Source organism: Anabrus simplex, chromosome 13 (assembly GCF_040414725.1).
Source record: "Anabrus simplex isolate iqAnaSimp1 chromosome 13, ASM4041472v1, whole genome shotgun sequence".
Taxonomy (NCBI): Eukaryota; Metazoa; Arthropoda; class Insecta; order Orthoptera; family Tettigoniidae; genus Anabrus; species Anabrus simplex.
The window spans coordinates 100,606,026-100,631,447 of record NC_090277.1 but is presented as its reverse complement, the minus strand read 5'-3'; the positions used below and the strand labels follow the sequence as shown (position 1 = coordinate 100,631,447).

The window sequence follows — 25,422 nt, the reverse complement described above, 5'->3', positions numbered from 1 at the left end:
GTATTATCTGATGGCCAAGCAGGCATCAATTTTTAGTAGTGAGACAGAGTGTCTCATAGTGCATTGGCACTGCCGGTGGCTACAATTGGCCTACGCAGTGGCCTCCACGGTATGCACTAGCCATGCGTCTTGGTAGGTGTGCTAGGTACCAACTGATGAGCCCAGCCTGGCACACAAGGGCGAAACGCTGGCAACCAGGAATGAGTTAGCTGGAAAATTTATAATGTCCAATAACGGACCATTTATATTGGTATTATAAATTTACTCATTCGGAACAAATATTACAGATTCCCTATGGGAATCAACATCTGTATTATCTGATGGCCAAGCAGGCATCAATTTTTAGTAGTGAGACAGAGTGTCTCATAGTGCATTGGCACTGCCGGTGGCTACAATTGGCCTACGCAGTGGCCTCCACGGTATGCACTAGCCATGCGTCTTGGTAGGTGTGCTAGGTACCAACTGATGAGCCCAGCCTGGCACACAAGGGCGAAACGCTGGCAACCAGGAATGAGTTAGCTGGAAAATTTATAATGTCCAATAACGGACCATTTATATTGGTATTATAAATTTACTCATTCGGAACAAATATTACAGATTCCCTATGGGAATCAACATCTGTATTATCTGATGGCCAAGCAGGCATCAATTTTTAGTAGTGAGACAGAGTGTCTCATAGTGCATTGGCACTGCCGGTGGCTACAATTGGCCTACGCAGTGGCCTCCACGGTATGCACTAGCCATGCGTCTTGGTAGGTGTGCTAGGTACCAACTGATGAGCCCAGCCTGGCACACAAGGGCGAAACGCTGGCAACCAGGAATGAGTTAGCTGGAAAATTTATAATGTCCAATAACGGACCATTTATATTGGTATTATAAATTTACTCATTCGGAACAAATATTACAGATTCCCTATGGGAATCAACATCTGTATTATCTGATGGCCAAGCAGGCATCAATTTTTAGTAGTGAGACAGAGTGTCTCATAGTGCATTGGCACTGCCGGTGGCTACAATTGGCCTACGCAGTGGCCTCCACGGTATGCACTAGCCATGCGTCTTGGTAGGTGTGCTAGGTACCAACTGATGAGCCCAGCCTGGCACACAAGGGCGAAACGCTGGCAACCAGGAATGAGTTAGCTGGAAAATTTATAATGTCCAATAACGGACCATTTATATTGGTATTATAAATTTACTCATTCGGAACAAATATTACAGATTCCCTATGGGAATCAACATCTGTATTATCTGATGGCCAAGCAGGCATCAATTTTTAGTAGTGAGACAGAGTGTCTCATAGTGCATTGGCACTGCCGGTGGCTACAATTGGCCTACGCAGTGGCCTCCACGGTATGCACTAGCCATGCGTCTTGGTAGGTGTGCTAGGTACCAACTGATGAGCCCAGCCTGGCACACAAGGGCGAAACGCTGGCAACCAGGAATGAGTTAGCTGGAAAATTTATAATGTCCAATAACGGACCATTTATATTGGTATTATAAATTTACTCATTCGGAACAAATATTACAGATTCCCTATGGGAATCAACATCTGTATTATCTGATGGCCAAGCAGGCATCAATTTTTAGTAGTGAGACAGAGTGTCTCATAGTGCATTGGCACTGCCGGTGGCTACAATTGGCCTACGCAGTGGCCTCCACGGTATGCACTAGCCATGCGTCTTGGTAGGTGTGCTAGGTACCAACTGATGAGCCCAGCCTGGCACACAAGGGCGAAACGCTGGCAACCAGGAATGAGTTAGCTGGAAAATTTATAATGTCCAATAACGGACCATTTATATTGGTATTATAAATTTACTCATTCGGAACAAATATTACAGATTCCCTATGGGAATCAACATCTGTATTATCTGATGGCCAAGCAGGCATCAATTTTTAGTAGTGAGACAGAGTGTCTCATAGTGCATTGGCACTGCCGGTGGCTACAATTGGCCTACGCAGTGGCCTCCACGGTATGCACTAGCCATGCGTCTTGGTAGGTGTGCTAGGTACCAACTGATGAGCCCAGCCTGGCACACAAGGGCGAAACGCTGGCAACCAGGAATGAGTTAGCTGGAAAATTTATAATGTCCAATAACGGACCATTTATATTGGTATTATAAATTTACTCATTCGGAACAAATATTACAGATTCCCTATGGGAATCAACATCTGTATTATCTGATGGCCAAGCAGGCATCAATTTTTAGTAGTGAGACAGAGTGTCTCATAGTGCATTGGCACTGCCGGTGGCTACAATTGGCCTACGCAGTGGCCTCCACGGTATGCACTAGCCATGCGTCTTGGTAGGTGTGCTAGGTACCAACTGATGAGCCCAGCCTGGCACACAAGGGCGAAACGCTGGCAACCAGGAATGAGTTAGCTGGAAAATTTATAATGTCCAATAACGGACCATTTATATTGGTATTATAAATTTACTCATTCGGAACAAATATTACAGATTCCCTATGGGAATCAACATCTGTATTATCTGATGGCCAAGCAGGCATCAATTTTTAGTAGTGAGACAGAGTGTCTCATAGTGCATTGGCACTGCCGGTGGCTACAATTGGCCTACGCAGTGGCCTCCACGGTATGCACTAGCCATGCGTCTTGGTAGGTGTGCTAGGTACCAACTGATGAGCCCAGCCTGGCACACAAGGGCGAAACGCTGGCAACCAGGAATGAGTTAGCTGGAAAATTTATAATGTCCAATAACGGACCATTTATATTGGTATTATAAATTTACTCATTCGGAACAAATATTACAGATTCCCTATGGGAATCAACATCTGTATTATCTGATGGCCAAGCAGGCATCAATTTTTAGTAGTGAGACAGAGTGTCTCATAGTGCATTGGCACTGCCGGTGGCTACAATTGGCCTACGCAGTGGCCTCCACGGTATGCACTAGCCATGCGTCTTGGTAGGTGTGCTAGGTACCAACTGATGAGCCCAGCCTGGCACACAAGGGCGAAACGCTGGCAACCAGGAATGAGTTAGCTGGAAAATTTATAATGTCCAATAACGGACCATTTATATTGGTATTATAAATTTACTCATTCGGAACAAATATTACAGATTCCCTATGGGAATCAACATCTGTATTATAGATTTCTGATAGTCAAGCGCTGTTCTAGCCATGGAAAAACCAACTGTTGATACAACTGATTCAAATAAGCTGATCTTGTCATGGTTTGTTCTTTTCTAGAACTCAAGACCCTGTTCAAAATAATAAGTGAGTTAACTCCTCCGATGTCGATCAAGTCATAAAAAATGCAGAGTGGCCATCTTTTTGTTTTCCTTGCACTAGATCTGACTGAAACCATTTGGTCAAGAGTATCTACTCCTCCTTTGGTCTGGTTGTAATGGTCAATCATAACTGCTTTGCCATCTTGATTCACTCCCTTGTCTTGGTGCATTGTGGAAATAAGGCAAACTACCTTGTTCTTCTTAGCCTTGTGCGATAGAAGTGTTGTCGTGTTGCTGAACAGGTATTTTGCATCACCAATGTCCCTGTTCTTCGTTGATCTCATACTCAAAGGTATTTCTGGTTTGTTTAGGCGGATCGTTCCTAAAAGTGTCAGCTTGTAAGGAGCCTTGAGCAATTCATCAGCCAACGGAACGGTTGTGAACCAGTTATCCATTGTTATGTTGCGGTTCGATCCATGAAATGGAGCCGTTAACTTTTTCACATAGTAGTGGGAAAGAGGGCCTTCGACAGTTGTGTTTTGTTTCCCTAAGTATGGCTCAGCAACTAACATATACTTAGAACCAGCATCACAAACCATAACAATTTTTAGCCCATATTTAGCTGGCTTTTTAGGCATATACATTTTGAATGGACATCTGCCTCTAAATGCAAGCAGCTGTTCATCAATGGTGAGATACGGGCCAGCCTCGTAGTTGTCTATGCATGATTTCATGAAAGCTTCCCAAAGGTCCCTTATAGGTGCGAAGCGATCCGTCGCTACTCTCTCAGCTCGGGTAGTTTTGTCATCGAATCTGAGACAATCTAATAAAAACTGGAATCGCTTTTCACTAAAGCAAACTCTGTAAACATTACCACTTACAGAAGGATCAAACATTATTGCTGTATTTAGGCTATTGTCCTTGTGGAGAGCAGAGAATATTAGAATTCCCAAGAGTGCCTTTATCTCTGTGGGAGAGGTTTGACTGTTTGAAAACTGGATTGTTTTGTAGTTGGCTTGCTTTCTCACTATTTCTTCATTTGTATGAGTAACGATTGAGTTCACCATAGTGTCAGTAAAGAACAACTGAAACGCACCTAAAGGGGTTAGAACATCCTTACCGCTGCCTTTAGGCCGTTGTCGGATATTCACAATATTTCTAGGGGTATTTCTTGTACTTACGGTTGGAGGATTTTCAGTCCAGGAATAACCGTTTTTTCCTTTGATTACTTTTGTCGTTCGTTGTGGAGTCGAGCTTGCAGATCCTGAAGAACCAATAATAGTAGTAGTAGCAGCAGCAGTAGTATTACTACTATCAGGTCTTGATTCATCAGATAGAGTTGTAACCGATTTTGTCCCACAACTACCAGAGGGACGAGGGGTGTCAGGAACTTGTGTAGTAGTGCTGTGTGGGCCAACCACTCCTGATGTGTACATTGAATTCTTTTCATTTGATGAATGACCACGACGTTTTCTCTTCAATTGTTCACGAAATTCATCATCTGAGGATTCATCTGAGGTTGAAGGTATATAGTCGTCACTCCCAGAGTATGCTAAAATGTTATTTTCTGACTCACTTCCGCTATCTCCTTCATCTTCATCGGTATCAAAACTATCATCATTTAAAAGTTTGTCAATCTCCGATGGTGGCAAAGCCATTTATAAAAACACTAGTAGTCTAAAAAACAGCGTAAAACTTGACAAAAACAAATAAAAAGATATACTTAATATAGCCTATGGTACTAATTTTCAACACACTAAGTCAACAACAACAACGACGAATATTTGATCTAACAATTAAACTTAAATTGAAACACAACACTATGCAAAATAGTTACACCATCGGTATGATATCGTAACATTCACGAACTGACGCCAAAAGCTCTAAAACAAGAGCTTCCAGCACGACGGTTGCACGTGCACTGACCTTGTGAGTTAAGTGGGGAAAGACATTGGGAGGGCCGGAAAAGTCCGCGCAGAAACCTGTTCTGTGCAATCAAATTTGTGTTACGTTTCGTAAAAATTACGACATCATACCATTCCAGGGTTAAACAGTTTCTTTCCCCGCGAGAATTTTATTTGATGTCTCCTCATCCTTGTGCTACGTTCTAATAATGCGATGTAATAATTACGAGTGACACGATAATACAATGTTTAGCTCGTATAAAGGTAAAATTAAAAATAACTTTCAATTTTATGCCAACACGTGGTATTGCAGTGCCTATGTGTGCCTCCCTCAACACCCAGTTGGCTATCAACATTCGTTCAACTTCGTAAACGATCGGGATCTTTCGGTCGGCTGTTTGGCGGCATGTGTACCAGCTGGCTGCTGGCAAATCGGCTGTTTCCTGCATAGAGTCGCGAAGTTGTTTTTATTCACCTCACTAGTAATAGACACGGAAAATCTTATCAGTTTAGTTCAAAAACGTAATTTCCTCTACGGCAAGGCCCACAAGTATTATTGCAACAACGTAAAACAGAATGCCTGGAAGGAAATAAGCAAGGGAATGAAAAATCAGACAGGTTAGAATATTCAGTTTTGTGGTAGGTTAACAGTAATGTTGTGGGCAAATGCACTTTACGGTTTTTAATTAATGTTTAGGCCACCTCGATTAATGACTTCACCCTGTCGCGGCCCGCAAATTACTGCATTAAAGTTTTATCAAATCATTCATTGCGTACTTTGTTTCTTACGTAGAATCCCGTTCGATTTTATTCCGCTAGATGGAACGGTGGAGTGGAAATTTTGACTGATGGGTTCGATTCGATTCCACAAGTCGAGAGTGATCATCTGCTGTCCGTGTTGTCATAGCGTGACGTCATATGGCCGTGGCAGGCCCGCACATGTTCCGTGACACCAGACACACACCGCGAGCGCACGCACGGTCTAACACAGGGTGCAACTTGCGCGGAGACTGGAGGGTTCTAACCACGGGCTGCTTTGAGCGGACGTTTTCTATCTCAAGGGGCTCTAAAATCTGAACTGTTTAAACGGGAAATATATTTACAACAGAACACTTTAAACGGGAAAAATATACATATGTCTTAATGCAACTGATCAAGGGACCAGGAATATCACACTTCTTAGGCGGGAAAACTTCTTAACAGAGTTTCACTGTATATCTTTTTTTTTTTTTTTTTTTTTTTTTGTATGTTATTAGGAATGGGCAATTATCGACAAGAGCAAAAACATTTTATGTTGAAATTTTGTGTTCCAAGCAAGTGGCTGTGCAGTTTGGGTCACACAGCTGTCGACTTGCATTCAAAAGATAGTGGGTTTGAGCCCCATTGTCGGCAACTCTGAAGATGGTTTTCCATGGTTTCTTATTTTCACACTAGTAACGTAATTAAGGCCACATTCGCTTCCTTCCCACTCCTAGCCATTTCCCATGCTATTGTCACCATGAGACCTATCTGTGTTTCTGTGACGTAAAATAATTAAAAATGAATCTGTTTTCAGTATCTTAAAATGTGTGGAAATGTTCCTTGAATTTACCGTATTGGACTCCATCTATTGTATACATCCTCTCCTCACATCTGTTACGCCTGGACTGTCACACCAGGTCGTTGATCTCACTGGTAACTTTCCACATGCTGTGCAACAGTGACATCACCAGTTTTTGTGGAAATGCAGTTCTAGTCCATTTGTTGTTTGTACTTTCCAAAATACTTTTTCTATAAATAGTTAACAATGTCTTATTATGCATTAGTGAATTAATAAAAGCTGATGTTCAACCCCATGACGCCAACCTCCATGCATGGCATAGACCCCTGAAAGCCTAACCTCATTTTGTTCTAGCTTGTAAACTTTTAAAGTTGTCGAGATGGTAATGGTATATCTGCCTTCTCTGTATATATGAATCAGCCCAAATCAGTGTTTCTTTCGCAAAGTGTTTGAAAGAGTCTGACCTCTTTCTGGTTAAGACCTTTCCCTGCCAAGCTAAAATGCTGTAGTACTGCTAAAACTGCCAACCTTAGTTAAGGCAAAATGTCTTAGGGAAAATTTTGTACTCGCCTCACTGTTTGAAGCTATATAGATTTTTTATTTTTTTTTTTTTTTTTTTTTTTTTTTTTTTTTTTTATATCCATGTATATGTGCTGCGATTTACTTTGTTGGCGCTTATACTTTTATATAAAATATTAATGAGTTATTAATTTCCACTTTCTGTAATTAATTTTGCTAATTTGAATTAGTATTTGGCATAGAAATAATTATTTCACATACAAGTTAATGTCATTGTTAGAATCACAAAACTGTGTTTTCTTTTAATGAAAAAGTTTTAAATCTCTAAATGTCCAAAAGATTTTAGTTTTCGAAATTTAAAATTGAGGTTAGGTTCATCGTCATGGTGACTTACATTTCGCTAGTTAACATTAAGATCATTGTCATCTTCACTTTCAACAGTAGTAGTAGTAGTAGTAGTTTGAGAAGGGATAACATCATTAGGCCTAATATATCTGTCACATGAGCTTTTAATTTTTCTCTCACTGTTTTCATCACTAGAAGATGCACCACTGTCACTTCCTAACAACATACCCTGAATGTATTTTTAAGAAAAGTGTTCCAAATAGTATTTTACCATCCTGCCGTACACAAATTCGCAGTATAATACGCAAAAACACGATAAAAGCAATACCTCGCGATAACACACTTGCCGCTGTGCCGAACCAAGCCTGCCTTGGTGATGCACTTCCTTCATTCCTACTTCTCCTTGACTGTCGTTGTGGCTATTAGCGATAACATTACCCGAATGTGACGTGAAACTTATAGCTTCTCATTGAAGATGGCGCTCTAGCCATCTGTGTTTATACACAGTCTCTTTGACACAGTCTGTCTCTCGCTCTCCGAGTGTTAAGTTGGTCAGCTCCTGATGCCAACAATGGACGGATCAAACGTGATAAGCAGACTGGAATTCAAAATGTGCTTCTTAATCTGCGAATTGCTATTATCGTGGGTTTACTTGTTTCAAGGCTCGGTTCTCTGCTTGAAGTTATTATTTTGATTGCTGCTCCCAGGTATTCATTCATTTTATTTCATTTTCATGCCAGTTACAAAAACTGTTCTGTGTGATTGTATTTCGGTAGTCTTTTATCACCTGTCTTTGCAGACTCTTAATTACTTCATTTTATGTGTGTGTTTTAATTTTTCCTTTCTTTGTGTGCACATGCGTGGCAACGGAGAGTGGTATTTACCTATCTGTTTGTTTGGGCCTGTGTGTGTTTTGAGACCATGCATTTTGTTTACTCATCATTCGGAATGGCTGAGCATTGGTGTATTGTGTGATTTGACGCTGCGGGATTTAATCCATGTTTGTCCACGTGAGGCAATTTGGATGGCTCGTGTAGTGGGTCGACGAGTGTTGTGATTGCTACGATTATATTTGGATCAGCCTTGCCTATATTTTGCGGCGGTCCAGCATTGTATCTGCGGTGTTCGAACCATGCTCGTGAGCCCATGATATCCTTCGCTATCCTGTGCGATAGTATACGTCGCGTGCCTTTACACTCTGGCCTGATCTGGGTCGATTTTATATTGGGTCTCTCTTCTTGTTCATGTGTGTGTGTGTGTGTGCGCGCGCGCGTGCGCGAGCCTGTGCTGTCTGCTGGTGTACGGTCTATAGTACTCTCCCTATCTCGTAATTTTAATTTTTCTTTATTTCATTTTATTTTTCGTTTTAGTTGGCCGGTTTGGGCCATGTGTAGTGTGCTATTTTATATTTCTAGGCCGTTATTTGGTCCATTGTTGGCGATTAGTTTTTGTTTTTTGTAACTCTGGCAACATCTTCTTCTCCTGCACTTCTGCTCCTTTTGGGAGGCTGTGCTTTGCTTTTGTTAGGACGCGCTGGCATCGAATGGACGCTCGCTTGGAGCGCGGATGCAAACTGTTACATGTGCGCGGCCCGTATTACCGCAACTGTATTATTTCTTTTGTGGTTCCATTTTCTGATTCCTTCGATGATATGTTTCACATCACATTATTTTCCTCAAACAAAATTGTAAATTCTATGTAGTCATACGTAGGTGTGTAGTGCGATCGTGTGTACTGTCGGCGTGTTACACGAAACTTACTATGTCATTGAACGGGATACTACTTGATGTTTCAATTTTCTACAGTTATGTAAGTAACTTTTAATGCAGCCTCACATTTCTGTTTTCATTCTAATATTATGTGTGTTTATAATAAACCCCAGTTTCCTTGATCCATTCTTTTATTCATGGGGGTTACGGGTGCATGCCTTTCTGTCCTTTCGCTTCCCTTTGTCTACGCACGGATCCAGCTCCGAGCTGTTTTAGCTCGTTCCAGTCCATCCACGGCAATTTACGAAGAGAGGTAAGCGAGGTAAGTATCTGCGCGTATATAGCGTGTACTGTGTTGATGTGTAATGGTAGCAGGGTATGGGGGAGGTGCACCGCACAAAGTTTGTGGCGCACGTGACATGGCCAGTGTGTGCTAACCTCTCAAAGAAATAGAAAATAAGAATGTTATATCACTGCCTTCGTAATGTCCAGGCCGTACTGTACCTCTGATGACGTCACGCTTTGGGGGGGACTTGAAGGCGATACGCATACGCTCCGCTTGAATAACACACTCGTTTAAATTACTTAAAGAACTGTTAACACCTTATAAAACCAAAACCTATCCTCAAATATTTGTTAATTCTGACATACAATGCATATCCTTCTACGTAACGTTCTATTTCTTGCATGTATGCGTTCGTTTGCGTGAGTACAGCCTAACACTTTGAGACATGTTCTTGCGATTTTATCCATTTTCTGGTCTACTGGAGCATTCACATCATACACACTGACAGAAAACATACAGCCAATTACCATTACTATTTATTTATTACAAATATAAATTATTTCTGTACCTCACTGTTTCCACTCCATGAGCATTGCAGCTTTATTGGACCTCTTGCAGGAAGTTACACCAGTATGGAGTAGGTCTGCTCTCTTTGAAGCACTTTGTTGAATACACAAGTCGGTGTAAATTTTGGAAAGGTTATTTAAAAATATATTCACCCAAATATATACTGTATATGCCTACACTGTCCGGCCAGGTCTTCCAATTTTTTCCCGCAGTTACAAATGACTAGGGAATCTGCCAACAGCATTGACTCCAAAGCCAAGGATTTTTTGACACACTTAGGATTGTCTGAATTTAGAAATACCATCTTATATGTATCTGACTCTAACACACAAAATACTTTGTACACCTCATTTCCAAGTTCTATTGACATACTCTGGATACTTTAAGCCCCCTCGATTTAGGAAATTCAGATATTCAGGTAATTCATAAATAAGATCTGAATCTGTCAGAAGATAAGATTTACGTAAATCACACTGCTGTTTGATACTCATAAATTATTATTATTATTATTATTATTATTATTATTATTATTATTATTATTATTATTATTTTGCTATTTGCTTTTCGTCGCACCGACACAGATAGGTCTTACAGCAACAATGGGACAGGAAAGGTCTAGGAATGGCAAGCGGCCGTGACCTTAATTAAGGTAGAGCCCCAGCATTTGCCTGGCGTGAAAATGGGAAATCACGGAAAACCATCTTCAGGGCTGCCGACATTGGGGTTCGAACCCACTGTCTCCCGAATACTGGCCGCACTTAAACGACTGCAGCTATCGAGCTCGGTGATACTCATAAGTATGACTTGCATGTTAAAATACGCCGAATTCAGATAAGCCGTAGGTCTGATTACATAAAAATATAGGGCCTACCTAATGTTACCCATGTTTATGACATAATAAAAAAATTTAACTCACCATCTGGACGGGACACTCTTATTTCTCTCAGGATGTGATTTTCAGGGAAAGTGCTTGATACACACAACTGTGTTGTGATTAACTATTAAAAACTCCCTGGGAATAGCCTTCTTCCATAACTTAACTCGTTCTTCATCAGAAGGAAACACAAATACTGGAGTGTACTCTCCTTGTTTATAATTGGCTTTGCAGCCAGGCACACAGCAACTCGTAGGCATGGTGATTTCCCTCACTGATCATCTTAATTCAAGTATATACAATTCGTGGTTAGTAATAAAACACAGAATGCACTAACTCAATTAATTTTACACTATAAATATAACTTTACACAAATGAACTACAACACTGAAGAACCATCTTCTTAACCTATAGCTGCACATAAATACATGCTCACACTAAGTTTTCTTCACTAATTAACGACTTTCCACTTAATAATGCAGTCGATGACGACTCATTCTCACATATATCTGAGTGAACATGCGGCCACCGGTAAAAATTTGAATAAAACTGCGAAAATCTATGTTTAACTCTACTAACTCATGTGCTAAACTTCCCCCCTAACGATCAGCTGATTGCTTTCCCGCGCTCGTAACTACATTTTAGGTCTTCCCCTAAAATACCATTTCACTCAGCGTGAATAAAATTATATATGGCGTATATTATAGACTTATTCCCCGACTTCAGAGAGAGGCTTCAGAGGTGCATCGAACAGGACGGTCAGCATTTGGATGACATTATTTTCAAAACCTAGTGTGACGCAAATGGCAAACACTACTCTTTCCAACTGTTCCATGGCCAGCCCGTTCCCCTGACCTCGCCCTGTATGATTTCTCTCACTGGGGATATTTGAAATATCGCGTCTTCCGACGTAATCCGCGAACACTACATGACCTGAAAGCTGCCATCCGTGAAGAAATCGAGGCAATACTACACGACATGCTCAAGCGAGTCATGCGGAACTTCAGGGAGAGGCTTCAGGGGTGCATCGAACAGGACGGTCAGCATTTGGATGACATTATTTTCAAAACCTAGTGTGACGCAAATGGCAAACACTACTCTTTCCAACTGTGCAATAAATCTTTAAATGGCTTGTTGCGTTGCCGAGTTATTTACGTCTGAAATTCGTCAGGTATTTCTGCTGCATCCTATATATTGTAGGCCTTCACATTTAGTTTTCTTTCAACTTTTCTTGTGACTTGGCGCTGATATGGACTTCATAACAAAAATCCAAAAATCATGAATATCTCTGTGATCGTAGCCGGTACAGTAACAATGTATAAGACATAAATGATCGGAAATTTAAAGTTATGTAGTATTTATCGATACGACCACTATTAACATAACTATTTCAGAATTAAATGTTGGCCTTCCCCTAAACTAACATTTCACTCAGCATGAATAAAATTATTTATGGCCTAGATTATAGAGACTTATTCTCCGATTTTCCATACTGATTTTTATGAAGATAGGACCACTAAAAACATAAATATTTGAGAACTACATTTTAGGTCTTCCCCTAAACTACCATTTCACTCAGCATGAATAAAATTATATATGGCGTAGATTATAGACTTATTCCCCGACTTTGCATACCGATTTTCATTAAGATAGAGCCATCGTAAAACTGCTGTGATCCAATGCCATAAAGGCCGGTTTTATTGTTCATTCAGATGCAACGCAACAGGTGACTCATGGATGCATATTGGCTGATCCATGGTATCTCTAACAACAAGTAAACAAGTCGCTGATCATGAAACACTTTAACATTCTAATACGCTTCTAATTGATTTCATTTACTTTTTACAGATAATTAGCAAGTATCATAGACCGAAAAAGAACCACCTACAACAACAGCTTTCATAACCCCAGCAGCACATTCATCTTCAATCTGTATATTTAACAAGACAATATAAGTTTATAGTGATTGGACTTTAGCAAATATCTTACAGTGGCCAATAGTGCCCCATCTGAACTTGGCATGTATATTGAAATGTACCATTGTCTTATGTTGCATATAATGTATTTTACACAGTATATATTTGAAGAGGTCATTCAATACAGGTTTTAATCACCTGGCATTTCATTTCTCAACGCAATCTCAAATTCAGAGTCACATTATTTATTTTGACAAAGTTTATATAAAGTATATTACCCCATTTGAACTTGACACGTACGCATGAAAAAAGAACAATACTTCATATGAATTTCACAAAACTTACAAGATTGTCTTATACCTTTTAACTTTTATATATTGAAGTGTGCTATTGTCTTCTTTGCATGAAATGTATTTTAAATAGCATATAATTGAAGGAGTCATTCAACACAGGTTTCAATTACCTAGCTTACTGTTATTTCAAACGCATTTCACTTTGTTATCGTAATTTCAAATTCGGATTCACATTACTCATTTTGACAAAGTTTAAGCCTAATAAAAAGTATAGGCCTACTGTATAAGCACATGCAGCTACATTTAAGCATATTTAGTCAACTAAAAACAACGCAATATGAAAGTCTTTTTAAAGAACTATTACTAGTAAAACTTGAACGTTAATGCAAGGTCAGGTGTAAACAACAAATTTTATCATGTGTTATAATTCTTTTAATGTGTTAAAGATAGATATCTTTTTAATATTTTTTTAATATTCTTGATCCTCTAAACTTAGACTAAGAAGCAGAATTTCACTTCTAGACATACTACCTAATATCTATCAAATATGACATGTTTATTTGTAAGATACAATTGTTAAAACATGTATTCTAATGTGTATGTAAGTGACAGCTGAGGATGACTTGTAAAAAGTCGAAACCGGTCCTGTTTTAAAAAAACCTTAATAAATTTAGTATTGATAAGGTGGATCTCTTTCTTTCTATGACATACATAAGTTAGTCTGCCTCGAGAAGAACAGCGTGCAAGCAATGCCAATCAATAAAATAAAGATGGCTGTTGTCTTTAGCACTAAATTAGCTTCACAATTAAATCAAGAATCTCCTAGCAGGAAGATAGCATGAGACGGACAACACTACTATTTACGTAGAACATATTCTTGCATCCTGATTTTTATTAAATGACATTACGGAAGTCATAATTTTCGTGATCGGCATTAGTAAGCAAAATAAATACAAATTAGGTGAAGTACCCATCTCCATGTAATGGCATATTGGCAAAAAAAAAATCCTTTGCTTTGTATGCTGCTTGTTGTTGCTGGTGCAAGAAGAGCTTCTGCTGCAGTTACCACTTGCATCTTCCCAGAGCAAATCATCTTCACTTCTGTGTAACATATTAGATATTCCCATGTTCTTGAAACTGTTTTCAGTTGTCTACGAATAAATTGTTATGAGATATAACATTGCCATTGTTGCACAACGGTATCACATATTCCAAAAGTTCTACTTGCAGAGACCTGTTTTCAGAACGCAAAACACTGTATGACACTAGTTGGTAGCTTGAAGTGTGTTTTTCTGTTTTTGCCAGTACCATACACTGTACCTGGATTCCGAAAACATATGGCTCACTGGTCTATTCCCAAAAATCTTGGTGTAATTGATTTTCATACCACAATTTTATATAATGCAGTATTACTTCCATACTTACTCATTATGAGTTAACAGCAATTACGACATAACAGAATAGAGAGGCTGCTACTTGTGACCTACATTTCACAACACTCCGGAAACTGCACAGTAAATGCTCAAGAAAATGGTTGCATCAAGTATGCAAAAAGAAATATTTTTCCCCACCTTGAACTAATGGAACAGGGTGCGTAAGTTATGCGATGGCGTGTTTTGCGCAAGGAAGTACGGTAATAAGAAAAAATATTAACAAAAAACACGTGTGCTATCTGACAAGTGCACTTTTATTAAAGAAATATTATGTTTTTGTATATCACACAACAAGAAATGTTGTGAAGTATAGACATATAGTTGATATAAACTGTAGTTCAACAATCCCATTATTCCCATTTTGCTGTTATGCTAGTGTTGTGTCTGCAGAATCTCATTTACATGATGTGGGAAAATCAAAATTTTGTCTGTTCTCAAGGGTACTTCTGTTGCAAACCTACATAGGAAGATCATGTTATATTCTGTTACATTTTTCTTTTTACAGGAAGGTGATTCACGTGCAGTATGTGAAGCAATACCTCAGGTATGGGTGAAGGAGGAGATAGAGGTGAAAGAAGAGGTTCAAGACCCATTAGATTACGTGGAGGAAACTAGTGAAGACCAACGATCATGCTCTTGAGTTCAGAAGATGATCTAATGGTGAGAATTTTGGAGTTACTTTGTACTTTTATACTCGTATGTCGTTTGCTTTTCCAATTCTGTGTGTTCATATGAATTCTCTTGAATCTCCTCATCCCAGCTGAATGTCACATCCTTTGAAAGTGGATTTCATTCTCTGTTTCAGAATGAAGTGTGTAGGGGCCAAAAGGTGTTTGAACGAGGATTTAGAGTGAATAGTTGTTTGGTGTTTCACCAAAAAAAGGTTCAAAATTGATGATGAATGTATGTCTAACCTTTGTCTTGTTTCTCTGCGGGCCCAACTGTGAAGTGAGATGAGACTTTGTAGCAAGTTTTTATGACTGGGTGCCTTCCCGACATTAACCTCATCAGAGGAGTTGATTAGATGAAATGAATGATGAGATATACGATAGTAGAACGGGGTAGGGTGAAACCCGGTGCCAGAACATAGCCTACTCGTGTCAGATAGCACCAAGGCTTTACGTCCCCATCCAATGGACAAATCACCATCAACAGCGTCATATGCCCTCATTCCATATGAGCACTGTGGAGAGAGGTTTGAAATTGAATCCAGTGCTTTTGGCATGTAATCTAGTGATTCGAAATTGTATACCTCCACCTTCTCTACCCTGCTTTTGAAATTTTTTTCAACCAGTAGAACTCGAACCGACTATCACGGTGTCAGACCCTATAGACTTCACGCCTTAACGGTCGTGACTACCGAGGAAATAAATTGCCATAGTGCAGCATCGTGTCTTGTTTGCCCAAGTTCTTTGACATGGATATCCCATGGCACATGTGCAGTAGTGAGTTAGTTCTTGCTAAGCCTTTACTGCCATTAATCAGATTTGTCACTAACCATCAGTGTGTAGGGGTTATTCTTCTTACAAGCTGTGGATCCCATCATTGATGGGTTAGTTTCTTACAATTGCCATAGTACTGTCATCAAATGAGATGAGTAGCAGGAGTAAAGACAACACTTCAACTAAGAGTCGGTCAGTGTAATGGAATGGTTCTAGAGGCTCTGGAGCATGTGTTTCAACATGTAAAAGCTAAGTTTTCTGGAGAACCATAAGTTACAGGGAAAATGCATGTGACTTTTGTTTGGTAGAAAACTGAATTTTAAGTATGCCTACTGGGCTTCATTTTGTCATAGGACTAACCACATACTTATTAATTTGGATTTTCAGTGGATAATACTTGTGCTACTTTAGTAAATACCTTTTTATATATAAACTAGCTAGATACCCGTGCTTCGCTACGGTATGATACTGAAATTTATAATTGAATGCTTAACGTTGCATATATAATCCGCCGAAATTCACGATCTAATTCGTTTTCTGAGAGAATCCGCCAAAATTCGCAACCTGACTCATTTTCTCAGAGATTATGGCAAAGTTCCTCCAATTTTTCAATCTTTCCTTCCAGCAATCGATTTTGTACTTCCCGGGCTAGCTCCAGGTATTCTGCCCATTCAGTTGGGTCCCTAAATCTTTGATAACTTTTCCTATAAGCATTCTTAATATGGATCAGATCCTTGAGGAGATCCGGCGTGGTGTCGTCTTGGGTGCCTTGGCGGTACTAAACCTGTGGCTGGAATGCATTCGTAGTCATTACCCTGCCAGGACACGTTTCCAGCGCGGTCCGCATATTTTGACGACGGTCCAGAACATTATTAATATTATTAGGGTGGGTGATATTAGTTGAATTTAGGTTGTTGTTGTTGTTGTTGTTGTTATTATTATTATTATTATTATTATTATTATTATTATTATTATTATTATTATTATTATTATTGATGTTCTGGACCCCGCAGGAAGATGCAAGACAGCTACTTGGCGGTAAATTACATCTGCTGACATTGTTATTCCCGACAATGTGAGAAGCACCATTGTCGCACGTAGGCAAGTGCGCGGGATTTCGGGCAATATGAATTATATACTTCCATGCATTGTTGACCTTATTATAGAGGTGAACAATCACACACGGTCAATATCATTTCAGTATATTTCAAATGTGTGTAAACTTTTATTTATATGCCAGGAGAATCTACTGTAATCTAACTTTCAGTTCTCCAAAGGAAAATATTCCTCTTGCAAACGAAGTCAGAAAGGATTAAAAATGATCGGTTTATGATCAGAATCAAGTACATTTATGAACACTAAAATCAGTTGGTCTCAACTCCTTTTTCACCCCACTGCCATTAAGTTGATTCCCCCTCCCACTCAGACACACACACACAAAAAAGAAGGCGTGTTTCTTTATGTTTAAAGGAGATTCCAAATAGCAATATTCATGTCTGTTACCTTCAGTTTTGAGATATAAGTATCCCATAAAAATAATTCACTTTTTTCACTTCCTTTCACACTCCTCCCGCCGATATGTGAATTTTCCGGAAAAAGTACTTGTTTCTTTATTAGTGAAGGATCTTCTAAATACCAATTATCGCGACTGTAACATCTTCAGTTTTTGAGATATATGTCCTCATAAAAGGAACTCAACTCTTTTTCACCCCCGCCCCCCAAGATGATTTCCCCTCAAATGCTTTTTTCTTTGTTTTTAAATGATATCCAAATACCAGTTTTCACGTCTGTAACAACTTTAGTTTTTATTAGATGTAAATATTCTCATACAATTAATTTTTCAATTCCACCTCTCCCCCAATTGGATTTTCCAAAATCAAATGAATACGTGTTTCTTTACTTTTAAAGCAGATTCCAAATACCAATTTTCACGTCTGCAGTGTCTTTCGTTTTTTGAGTATCTTCTTGCAAATAAATCACTTACTTCTTCAATTCTGCCCCCCGCCCCTTTAAGTGCATTTACAAAATCAGAAAATGGGTATTTCTTTATTTTTAAAGGAGATTCCAAATACCAAATTTCCCGTCAGTAACATCTACAGTTTTTGAGATATCAGTATCCTAAAAAAAAAATTCAACCACATTTTCAGTCATTTTTACCCTCCACCCAAGTGAATTTTCTGAAAACAAAAAATACATGTTTCTTTATTTTTAATACAGATTTAAAATACCATTCTTCACTTCTGTAACATTAAGTTTTTGAGATATACTGTTGACGTGCTCATTTTAAAATTTCACCCCCTTTTTAGTTCCCCTTAAGTGGTCTTTCCAAAAACAAAAAAAATATTTATTTTTAAAGAAGATTCTAAATACCAATTTTTACATCTGTAAACTTTTAAAGTTTTGTGATACATTCATTTTAAAAATTCACCCCTCTTTTCACCCCCTTAGTGACGGAATATCCAAAACTCCTCGCTTAGCGAGCACCTACATTGTAATATAAATGTATCCTCAAAATTTAATTTCTTTATGTCCAGTAGTTTTGGCTCAATGATGATGAATCAGTCAATCACGACATGTTCCTTTATATGTATAGATGTATTTTGAAGAAAGTTAATTTGAAAAGCCAGAATGTGAACTAATAACAACAGTAATGTTGTGCAACCGTTGGGGATGCCCAGTGCATATCTTTTGAGTTGACGTCTTGTAGGCGAGCACAATAATAACAAAAAATTGTCAGAAATGGTCCACCTTTTCAGTACTATATTACATAACATTTACATTAAATTTTTAGTCTGGGAACTAGTTTCTGCCTTGGCTGGCCATCATCAGTCCTATACAAATGTATACAAACACATCTAATAACTAAAACAAATGTACAGACATACACAAATGACGTTAAAAGGTAAAGGCATCTAGATATCCCTGAAATGAACAATGTGCACAACACGTAAAATATAAAATGGAATTGAAATAGTGAGATCTATGCGTTGCCTCATGTTGAAAACATTTCAGTACTAATGATTTCGTTAACACTTCCTTGAGTAATTATCTTGAAAAGGCTGATAACATACAGACGAAACTATTCACAAATTTGTGTGATGTCATCAGAGCTGCAGTAAGGCTTGTACCTGCTTTGAAGCAGAATCGTTGTTGTACTCTGACAAATTACATTGGGGGCCTTGTATACAAGGCTTTTTTTTTTTTTCTTTTTCATTTTCTTCATCTCAAAAAGCCAAGGGGGGTCTAATACACAATTAAATACGATATCTGGTTCCGACTCTGTAACTTGATTCTGTATATATTGCTTCGCTCGTGCTGTTTAGTCTTTGACTCGGAAAACAAATGCAGTCATTAATGAATAAAGCTAGTGTTATGCCGTTGCTGACTGGAGTTCGTCACATGTATTACACCTAATTTGTTGGATCCTCCATTTGCTATATATATATATATATTGCGTGCACGAAAAGCAAGTTATTTTTATAGTTCATCTTCGGTTGTCACCACTCCGAAATTATTCTCAGATATATTATATCATTAATTCGTGAAATTCACATACTGATAATGCTGCAAGCAGGCATTTGGAAGAAAGGTTTTTTTATTGCTTTTATATTTTAAGTACAGTATTATTGTATTTTTATCATTTATAATATTCTTCTTCTGCTGGAGTAGTCTCCTTGCAAAAGGTTGGCAACCATTTCCTGTTTTGTATTTCCCATATTGGAGTTGCAGTATTGTGGATGTTGAACACTGTCAGAGGTTCCACGTCCAGGATATTCTTCTCCGCCTACATCCACGTTTCCCTTGTAATAATTCTCAGTTTTTCCCATAATTTTACAGGTCATTTAAAAAGAAATGGGGTATAAAATCCAGGCCCTGATAATGATCTAAAAATTATTTCCTACCCCTCCAGATGAAAAATAATGTATTTTTAATTTGTCTTGTTTTTGTGGCTTTTAGATCCGTTTGAGTCTAGGAAAGAATTATGTCAAAAGCAAACATGTCTTTGGACTCTCCTGGCACTAAAAACCTTAAAATAGATTCTATTAATCCTTCCTCTCTATGTTTGTTTCAGAGAATGAGAACCTTCAGATGAAGTATGATAATCTGCGGGCAGTAAATGATCATCTAGCTAAACAGTGAAAGTTGACCATGCAGATGAGAGAAGATTTTCTTCAAGAAGCAATATAAAATTGAGTCTTCCTTGGAGCCAAATATAAGTGTTTATTTACCCACAAACACAATCTAACTAAACATGTAACGACTTGTTTTGGGGGGAAAATATCAGTATGTTTGAAATATTTTGCTTGCTCTAGAACATTGAAATTACACACAGGAGAGAAAACTATTTTGTTGTGAATTTTTCCCAAAGAAATATGCCTACTAAAATCAGCACCAAATGTACAATTTGCATGAAAGAATTAACAACACAGCAAAATGTGAATTGTCATGTTAGGTTACATTCATAATATCGAGGTATGCATTGTTCCTACTGCTTCAAGAGATGTTCCCTTCTGTTTCTTCAGAAAAAACATACACAATAGTCCTGGGATTTCTGTGCTCTCTACAATAAGCCGCAAACTGTGCTCAACTGCAGTGATACATTCAGTCCGATTGATCACATTTTGGAAACTGTTATTTTATTTTTTACTTTTTTTAGCATTGCACTAAGGTTTTTCGTGCGCTCTTAAGGTTTATCATTATGCCATATTTTTTCATCAGTTGTATAACATGGGGTTTATCAAGTTCAGAACCCAGTTTGTATATAATGTAAATATAGAAATTGTGTTTTAATTTATTAAGTGCCCAAGTGCCTATTAAAGAATAATTTATTATAAATAAATTGAACTCGAGGTAATATATAAAAAGATAGGAACCTGGAAGGATACGTCATCATTCCCTGTCAGAAAATTTGTTCACTTCTGTTTCTTCAGAAAACACACGCACAATAGTCCTGGGATTTCTGTATTCTTTACAAGCCCAAGCTATGCTAGACTATAGTGAGACATTCAAATCGATCACATTTTGCAATTTTTTTTTAGCATAATATTAAGTCGGAGGTGTGGGCGATAACTTAACAATCATCTTGGATTGGGTTATGGATCGTCGATCCCCGTCTCCACTTGTCTTTCTGTAATTATTCATGAAACACATCTTGAAAGTTTTTTATTTCTTTGAATGATAACCAATAGGAGAGGTGTTAGCACACTCGCTTGTTTCATCCCCGTTCCAACTTCAAATTCTTATCTCTCTCCCACAGTGGTTTAATTTGTTCCTCCAATATTCCTTTGTCTACTTTATGGTCTTTTCACGTGCCCTTACCATGTCATTCTTGATAGTTCTACTCTCTCTCCCACTCTGCAGACATGTACTGCTTCTCGTTTTACCATATTTCTTAATCGGTACTGTCTTTTCTTGACCACCAAACTACTTAAGAATATCATCTTGCTTTCTTGGATTTTACTTCCCTCTGCTTTGGTCATTACACAAGTTTCAGCTTCATACGTCAAAATTGGAAGAAAGTATTTCTTGTACATGATTTCCTTGCATCACATAGACTTCCTTACTCTATAACAGTCCTGTCACACTCTGGTTCAACCCTCCAGCTAACTGCACTCTTCTGCTTATCTCCCATATCATATAACTCCCAAGGTACTGAAATGTTCTCTCTACCTCTGATGGTTCCGTCTGGACTGTTGAACCATCTCTTCCATTCCTTGATTGTCGTGTAAGAATGACGGTTTTGCTTTTTACCTTTTTAATTTTCATGCCACATGCTTCAGTCACTTCACTCCGTATGTTTGCCTGTTCTTGAACTTCCTCTTCACATTCACCTAACGCCACAATATCATCAAAACAATGCTCTTTAGTGTTCCTGCCTCAGTCCTCGTTTTGATTTCTTTGATTATTTCATCCATGATAAGGTTCATTGATAAAATGATATTGTTCATCCATTAATCCTTCAGTCATTTCAAAGGGCGATCACTAGTTCTATTGGAATTTATACATTTTATTTTTGCCCTGACTCCACTCTTCTATCAGTTCACCTGCAAACTTGTCTATTATTTCTGTTTCTCTTCCTTCACTATTTTGTCTTCATAGTTATTCTTTTTTTTTTTCGGGCCGATGACCTTCGATGTTAGGCCCCTTTAAACAACAAGCATCATCATCAGTTATTGTTTTCACTCCTATCTTTATCCTACTTCCAGTATTTTTTCCTTTTCTCTCTCCTAAGAAAGGAAGCGGCAAACTTTCACGACATCTTTGATGAAGAATGGTAGAAAGATGGGCAGAAATGGAGATCAATAATACGTAACCCAATCCCACATGAAACTGGGCAAGAGAAGCGATGATGATCATGATCCCTTTCATGTTCCTATCTTTTTGTGTACTACTACTAGTTTTCTTTCATTCCACCACAGTGTTCCTTGTGCTTTCTTCTTACTGCTAAGCTTTCCAGAGATCTCTTCAGCTGTTTCTCCAAATGTATATAGATTTTACCGCTTAGTCCTGTTTCCTGATATGTGGTCTGGGACTATCAGCTTGCATTCAGGAGATAGTGGGTTTGAATACAACTGTCTGACAGCCCTGAAGATGGTTTCCTGTGGCCCATTTTCACACCAGGCAATTGCTGGGGCTGTACCTTAGTTAAGGCGATATCGCTTCCTTCCCTTCCTAGCCATTTCCTATCCCATTGTCTGCACAAGATCTATCGGCGTCGGTGCAATGTAGAGCAAATTGTAAAAATAAAAAAAATAGAATGTGTTCCTCAGTTGAGGAGCTAATGAAGGTGAAATCAATCATGGTGAATTAAATTGAGTAAGGTGGTAGAAGAAATTGGCTGTGGCCCATGAGTGTCATTGGCATTTGCTTGAAAGTTAAAATGGGAAACCACAGATAACTATTCTCAGGACAGCTGGTGGTGGCGTTCGAACCTACTCATCTTCTGATTGCAGAGCTTAGCTCGGTTCAACTGTTTCTACAAGTACTTCTTTAAATCAGAAAGAGAATGTGATGGACTAAATACTGAGGGAAAAGAGGCAACAAACATGAAGACACAAAAGTAGAATCAGTTCCTCTTCATACAGTACAGTCTTGATGTAAACAGTCTTTCTCCTTGTCTCTCTCATTTCTACATTTTTCTCACCCCTCAACGAACTTTTTTGCTTCCCAGCTTCAACACCCGTTAAGTGACCGCCTTGAGATATCTTCAGTACTGAGCAAGATGGTTACGCGGTACAGGTCACATAGCTGTGAGCTTGCATTCAGGAGATAGTGGATTCAAACCCCATTGTTGTTAGCCCTGAAGATGATTTTCCATGGTTTCCCATTTTCATTCTGTAGCTTAATGAAGACCATGGCCTCTTCTTTCCCAGTCCTATTACTTTCCTATTTCATCATTGCCAAAAGACCTAACAGGGTCAATGCAACGTAAAACTAATCTTCAGTCTTGATGTGGGAAGTACAGGCTAAGAATAAACCAGATAAACACATGAAAAGAGAAGAAGCAAAAAGTTAAAAATGAATATAGATAGTAAAAGAATAGGAAATTGTATTCATCTTTATATTTTTGTTTCTTTTCCCTTCCTGTGTGTATCTACCTTTGTTCTTGTCCTGCAGAGGCTGAAGATCTGTCAAGGTGGGCTCAGTCTGGTGGTATTTGAAGGTGCTCAAATAATTGTCAGTAGATTTATAAAAATTCACATCACATTTCCAAAAATCGCATAAATAGGTAGTGGGACATAAAACCAATAATATTATCATTGTTATCATCAATCCTACTTCTCCTCATCTCCCGTTGAGCTCGTTTTTGCATTCTAGCTTCATTAGAAGGGCGGGCTTCAATGCAGACTGAGCCGGGATCGAACTCGCCAACTTGAACTCAGAAGGCCAGCACTGTGCAGTCTGACCCACTCAGTTCACCTTGATGAGAATATGTATGTATTGTCTTCTTGCGTTTTCCTGTTAGTACTTTTCTCCTCTTTATGTTGCTCCTTTTCGAACTGAACTATCATCGTGTTTATCCTATCATATTCCTGTCTTTCTATATATTATTTGATTTATTTACCGAGCTCAATAGCTGCAGTTGCTTAAGTGAAGCCAGTATCCAGTAATCGGCAGATAGTAGGTTTGAGCCCCACTGTCGGCAGCCCAGAAGATGGTTTTCCATGATTTCCCATTTGCACACCAGGCAAATGCTGGGGCTATACCTTAATTAAGGCCACGGCCGCTTCCTTCCAGTTCCTAGGCCTTTCCTATCCCATTGTCGCCATAAGACACATCTGTGTCGGTGTAACGTAAAGCAAATAGAAAGAAAAAAAAATTATTTATTACTTGTTTGTTCCTTTCCATTATTTAACTAGAGGTGGTGAATGCCTTATGATGAGTGTGTGCTAGCTTATCAGCCTAGCGATAGGAACGCAAGACAGCTTGCAAAATGTACATAATACGTTCCATAATTTATTAAATTTGCCCATTAACTATGACTCCACGTGAAGCCATATGGATAAGACAAGCATTGCATTTCCTGTTGATCTGCTGACTGCCTCTGAGAAGGACGTCTACTTCCTCTGATATAGTACAGAACTTTCACATTAATTCCTTGAAAATGCACAAGTGATGTTTATGGGTTCCAGAAATTAATGAGCGTATTATGTATCCTGATTACTTCCCTGTAACGCTAAACAGTTAAGTTACGACACTCCTTATAGCAAAATAGTGAAATGCCTTAGTGTGCAGGTTTTCTCTGCTTAACACACTCTCTTTCCTTATCCCGGGCAGAAACATCTTAACGACCGAGCTCGATAGCTGCAGTCGCTTAAGTGCGGCCAGTGTCCAGTATTCGGGAGATAGTAGGTTCAAACCCCACTGTCGGCAGCCCTGAAAATGGTTTTCCGTGGTTTCCCATTTTCACACCAGGCAAATGCTGGGGCTGTACCTTAATTAAGGCCACGGCCGCTTCCTTCCCACCCCTAGCCCTTTCCTGTCCCATCGTCGCCATAAGACCTATCTGTGTCAGTGCGACGTAAAGCAACTAGCAAAAAAAAAAAAAAAAAAAAAATCTTAAAGTTTTACTGATATTTTTATAGACCTAATAATACCAAGGCATTTCACCGTTTCGCTATAGGGAGTGTCATAACTGTCCAAAAAAGGTATGTAAGCACTTGATATGTTTTTTTGACATGCTTGTATGTACGGTTACAGTGAATGGTGTAGGCTATCTACCATTTCTAAAGATGAGACTAGAGTTTTAAAAAGCGTGAAGAGGACAAGAGAAGAAATATGATAAAACTTTTCCAGTGGGGCTTATTAAATAACAGTATACATTAAAAAATATATGAAAGGTGTATAAAACACAAGACAGATATGGAAACATTTGCACTGGGGCCCATAAAAGTACAGTAAAACC

The 25,422-nt window shown here is 38.7% G+C and overlaps 1 protein-coding gene across 7 annotated transcripts in view; it reads left to right on the top strand.

Moving 5' to 3' along the window:
- Positions 1 to 20,850, top strand: part of LOC136884672 (THAP domain-containing protein 1 B) — a 163,505-nt gene extending 142,655 nt beyond the window's left edge. For all 7 annotated transcript variants that reach the window (XM_068230121.1, XM_067156934.2, XM_067156933.2 and 4 more), the window contains 2 exons: positions 15,080 to 15,234; positions 20,089 to 20,850. In XM_068230121.1, the coding sequence (XP_068086222.1) occupies positions 15,080 to 15,214 (135 nt within the window). In that variant the 3' untranslated portion in view covers positions 15,215 to 15,234; positions 20,089 to 20,850. The remainder of the gene's footprint in view (positions 1 to 15,079; positions 15,235 to 20,088) is intronic.
- The last annotated feature ends 4,572 nt before the right edge of the window (positions 20,851 to 25,422 follow it).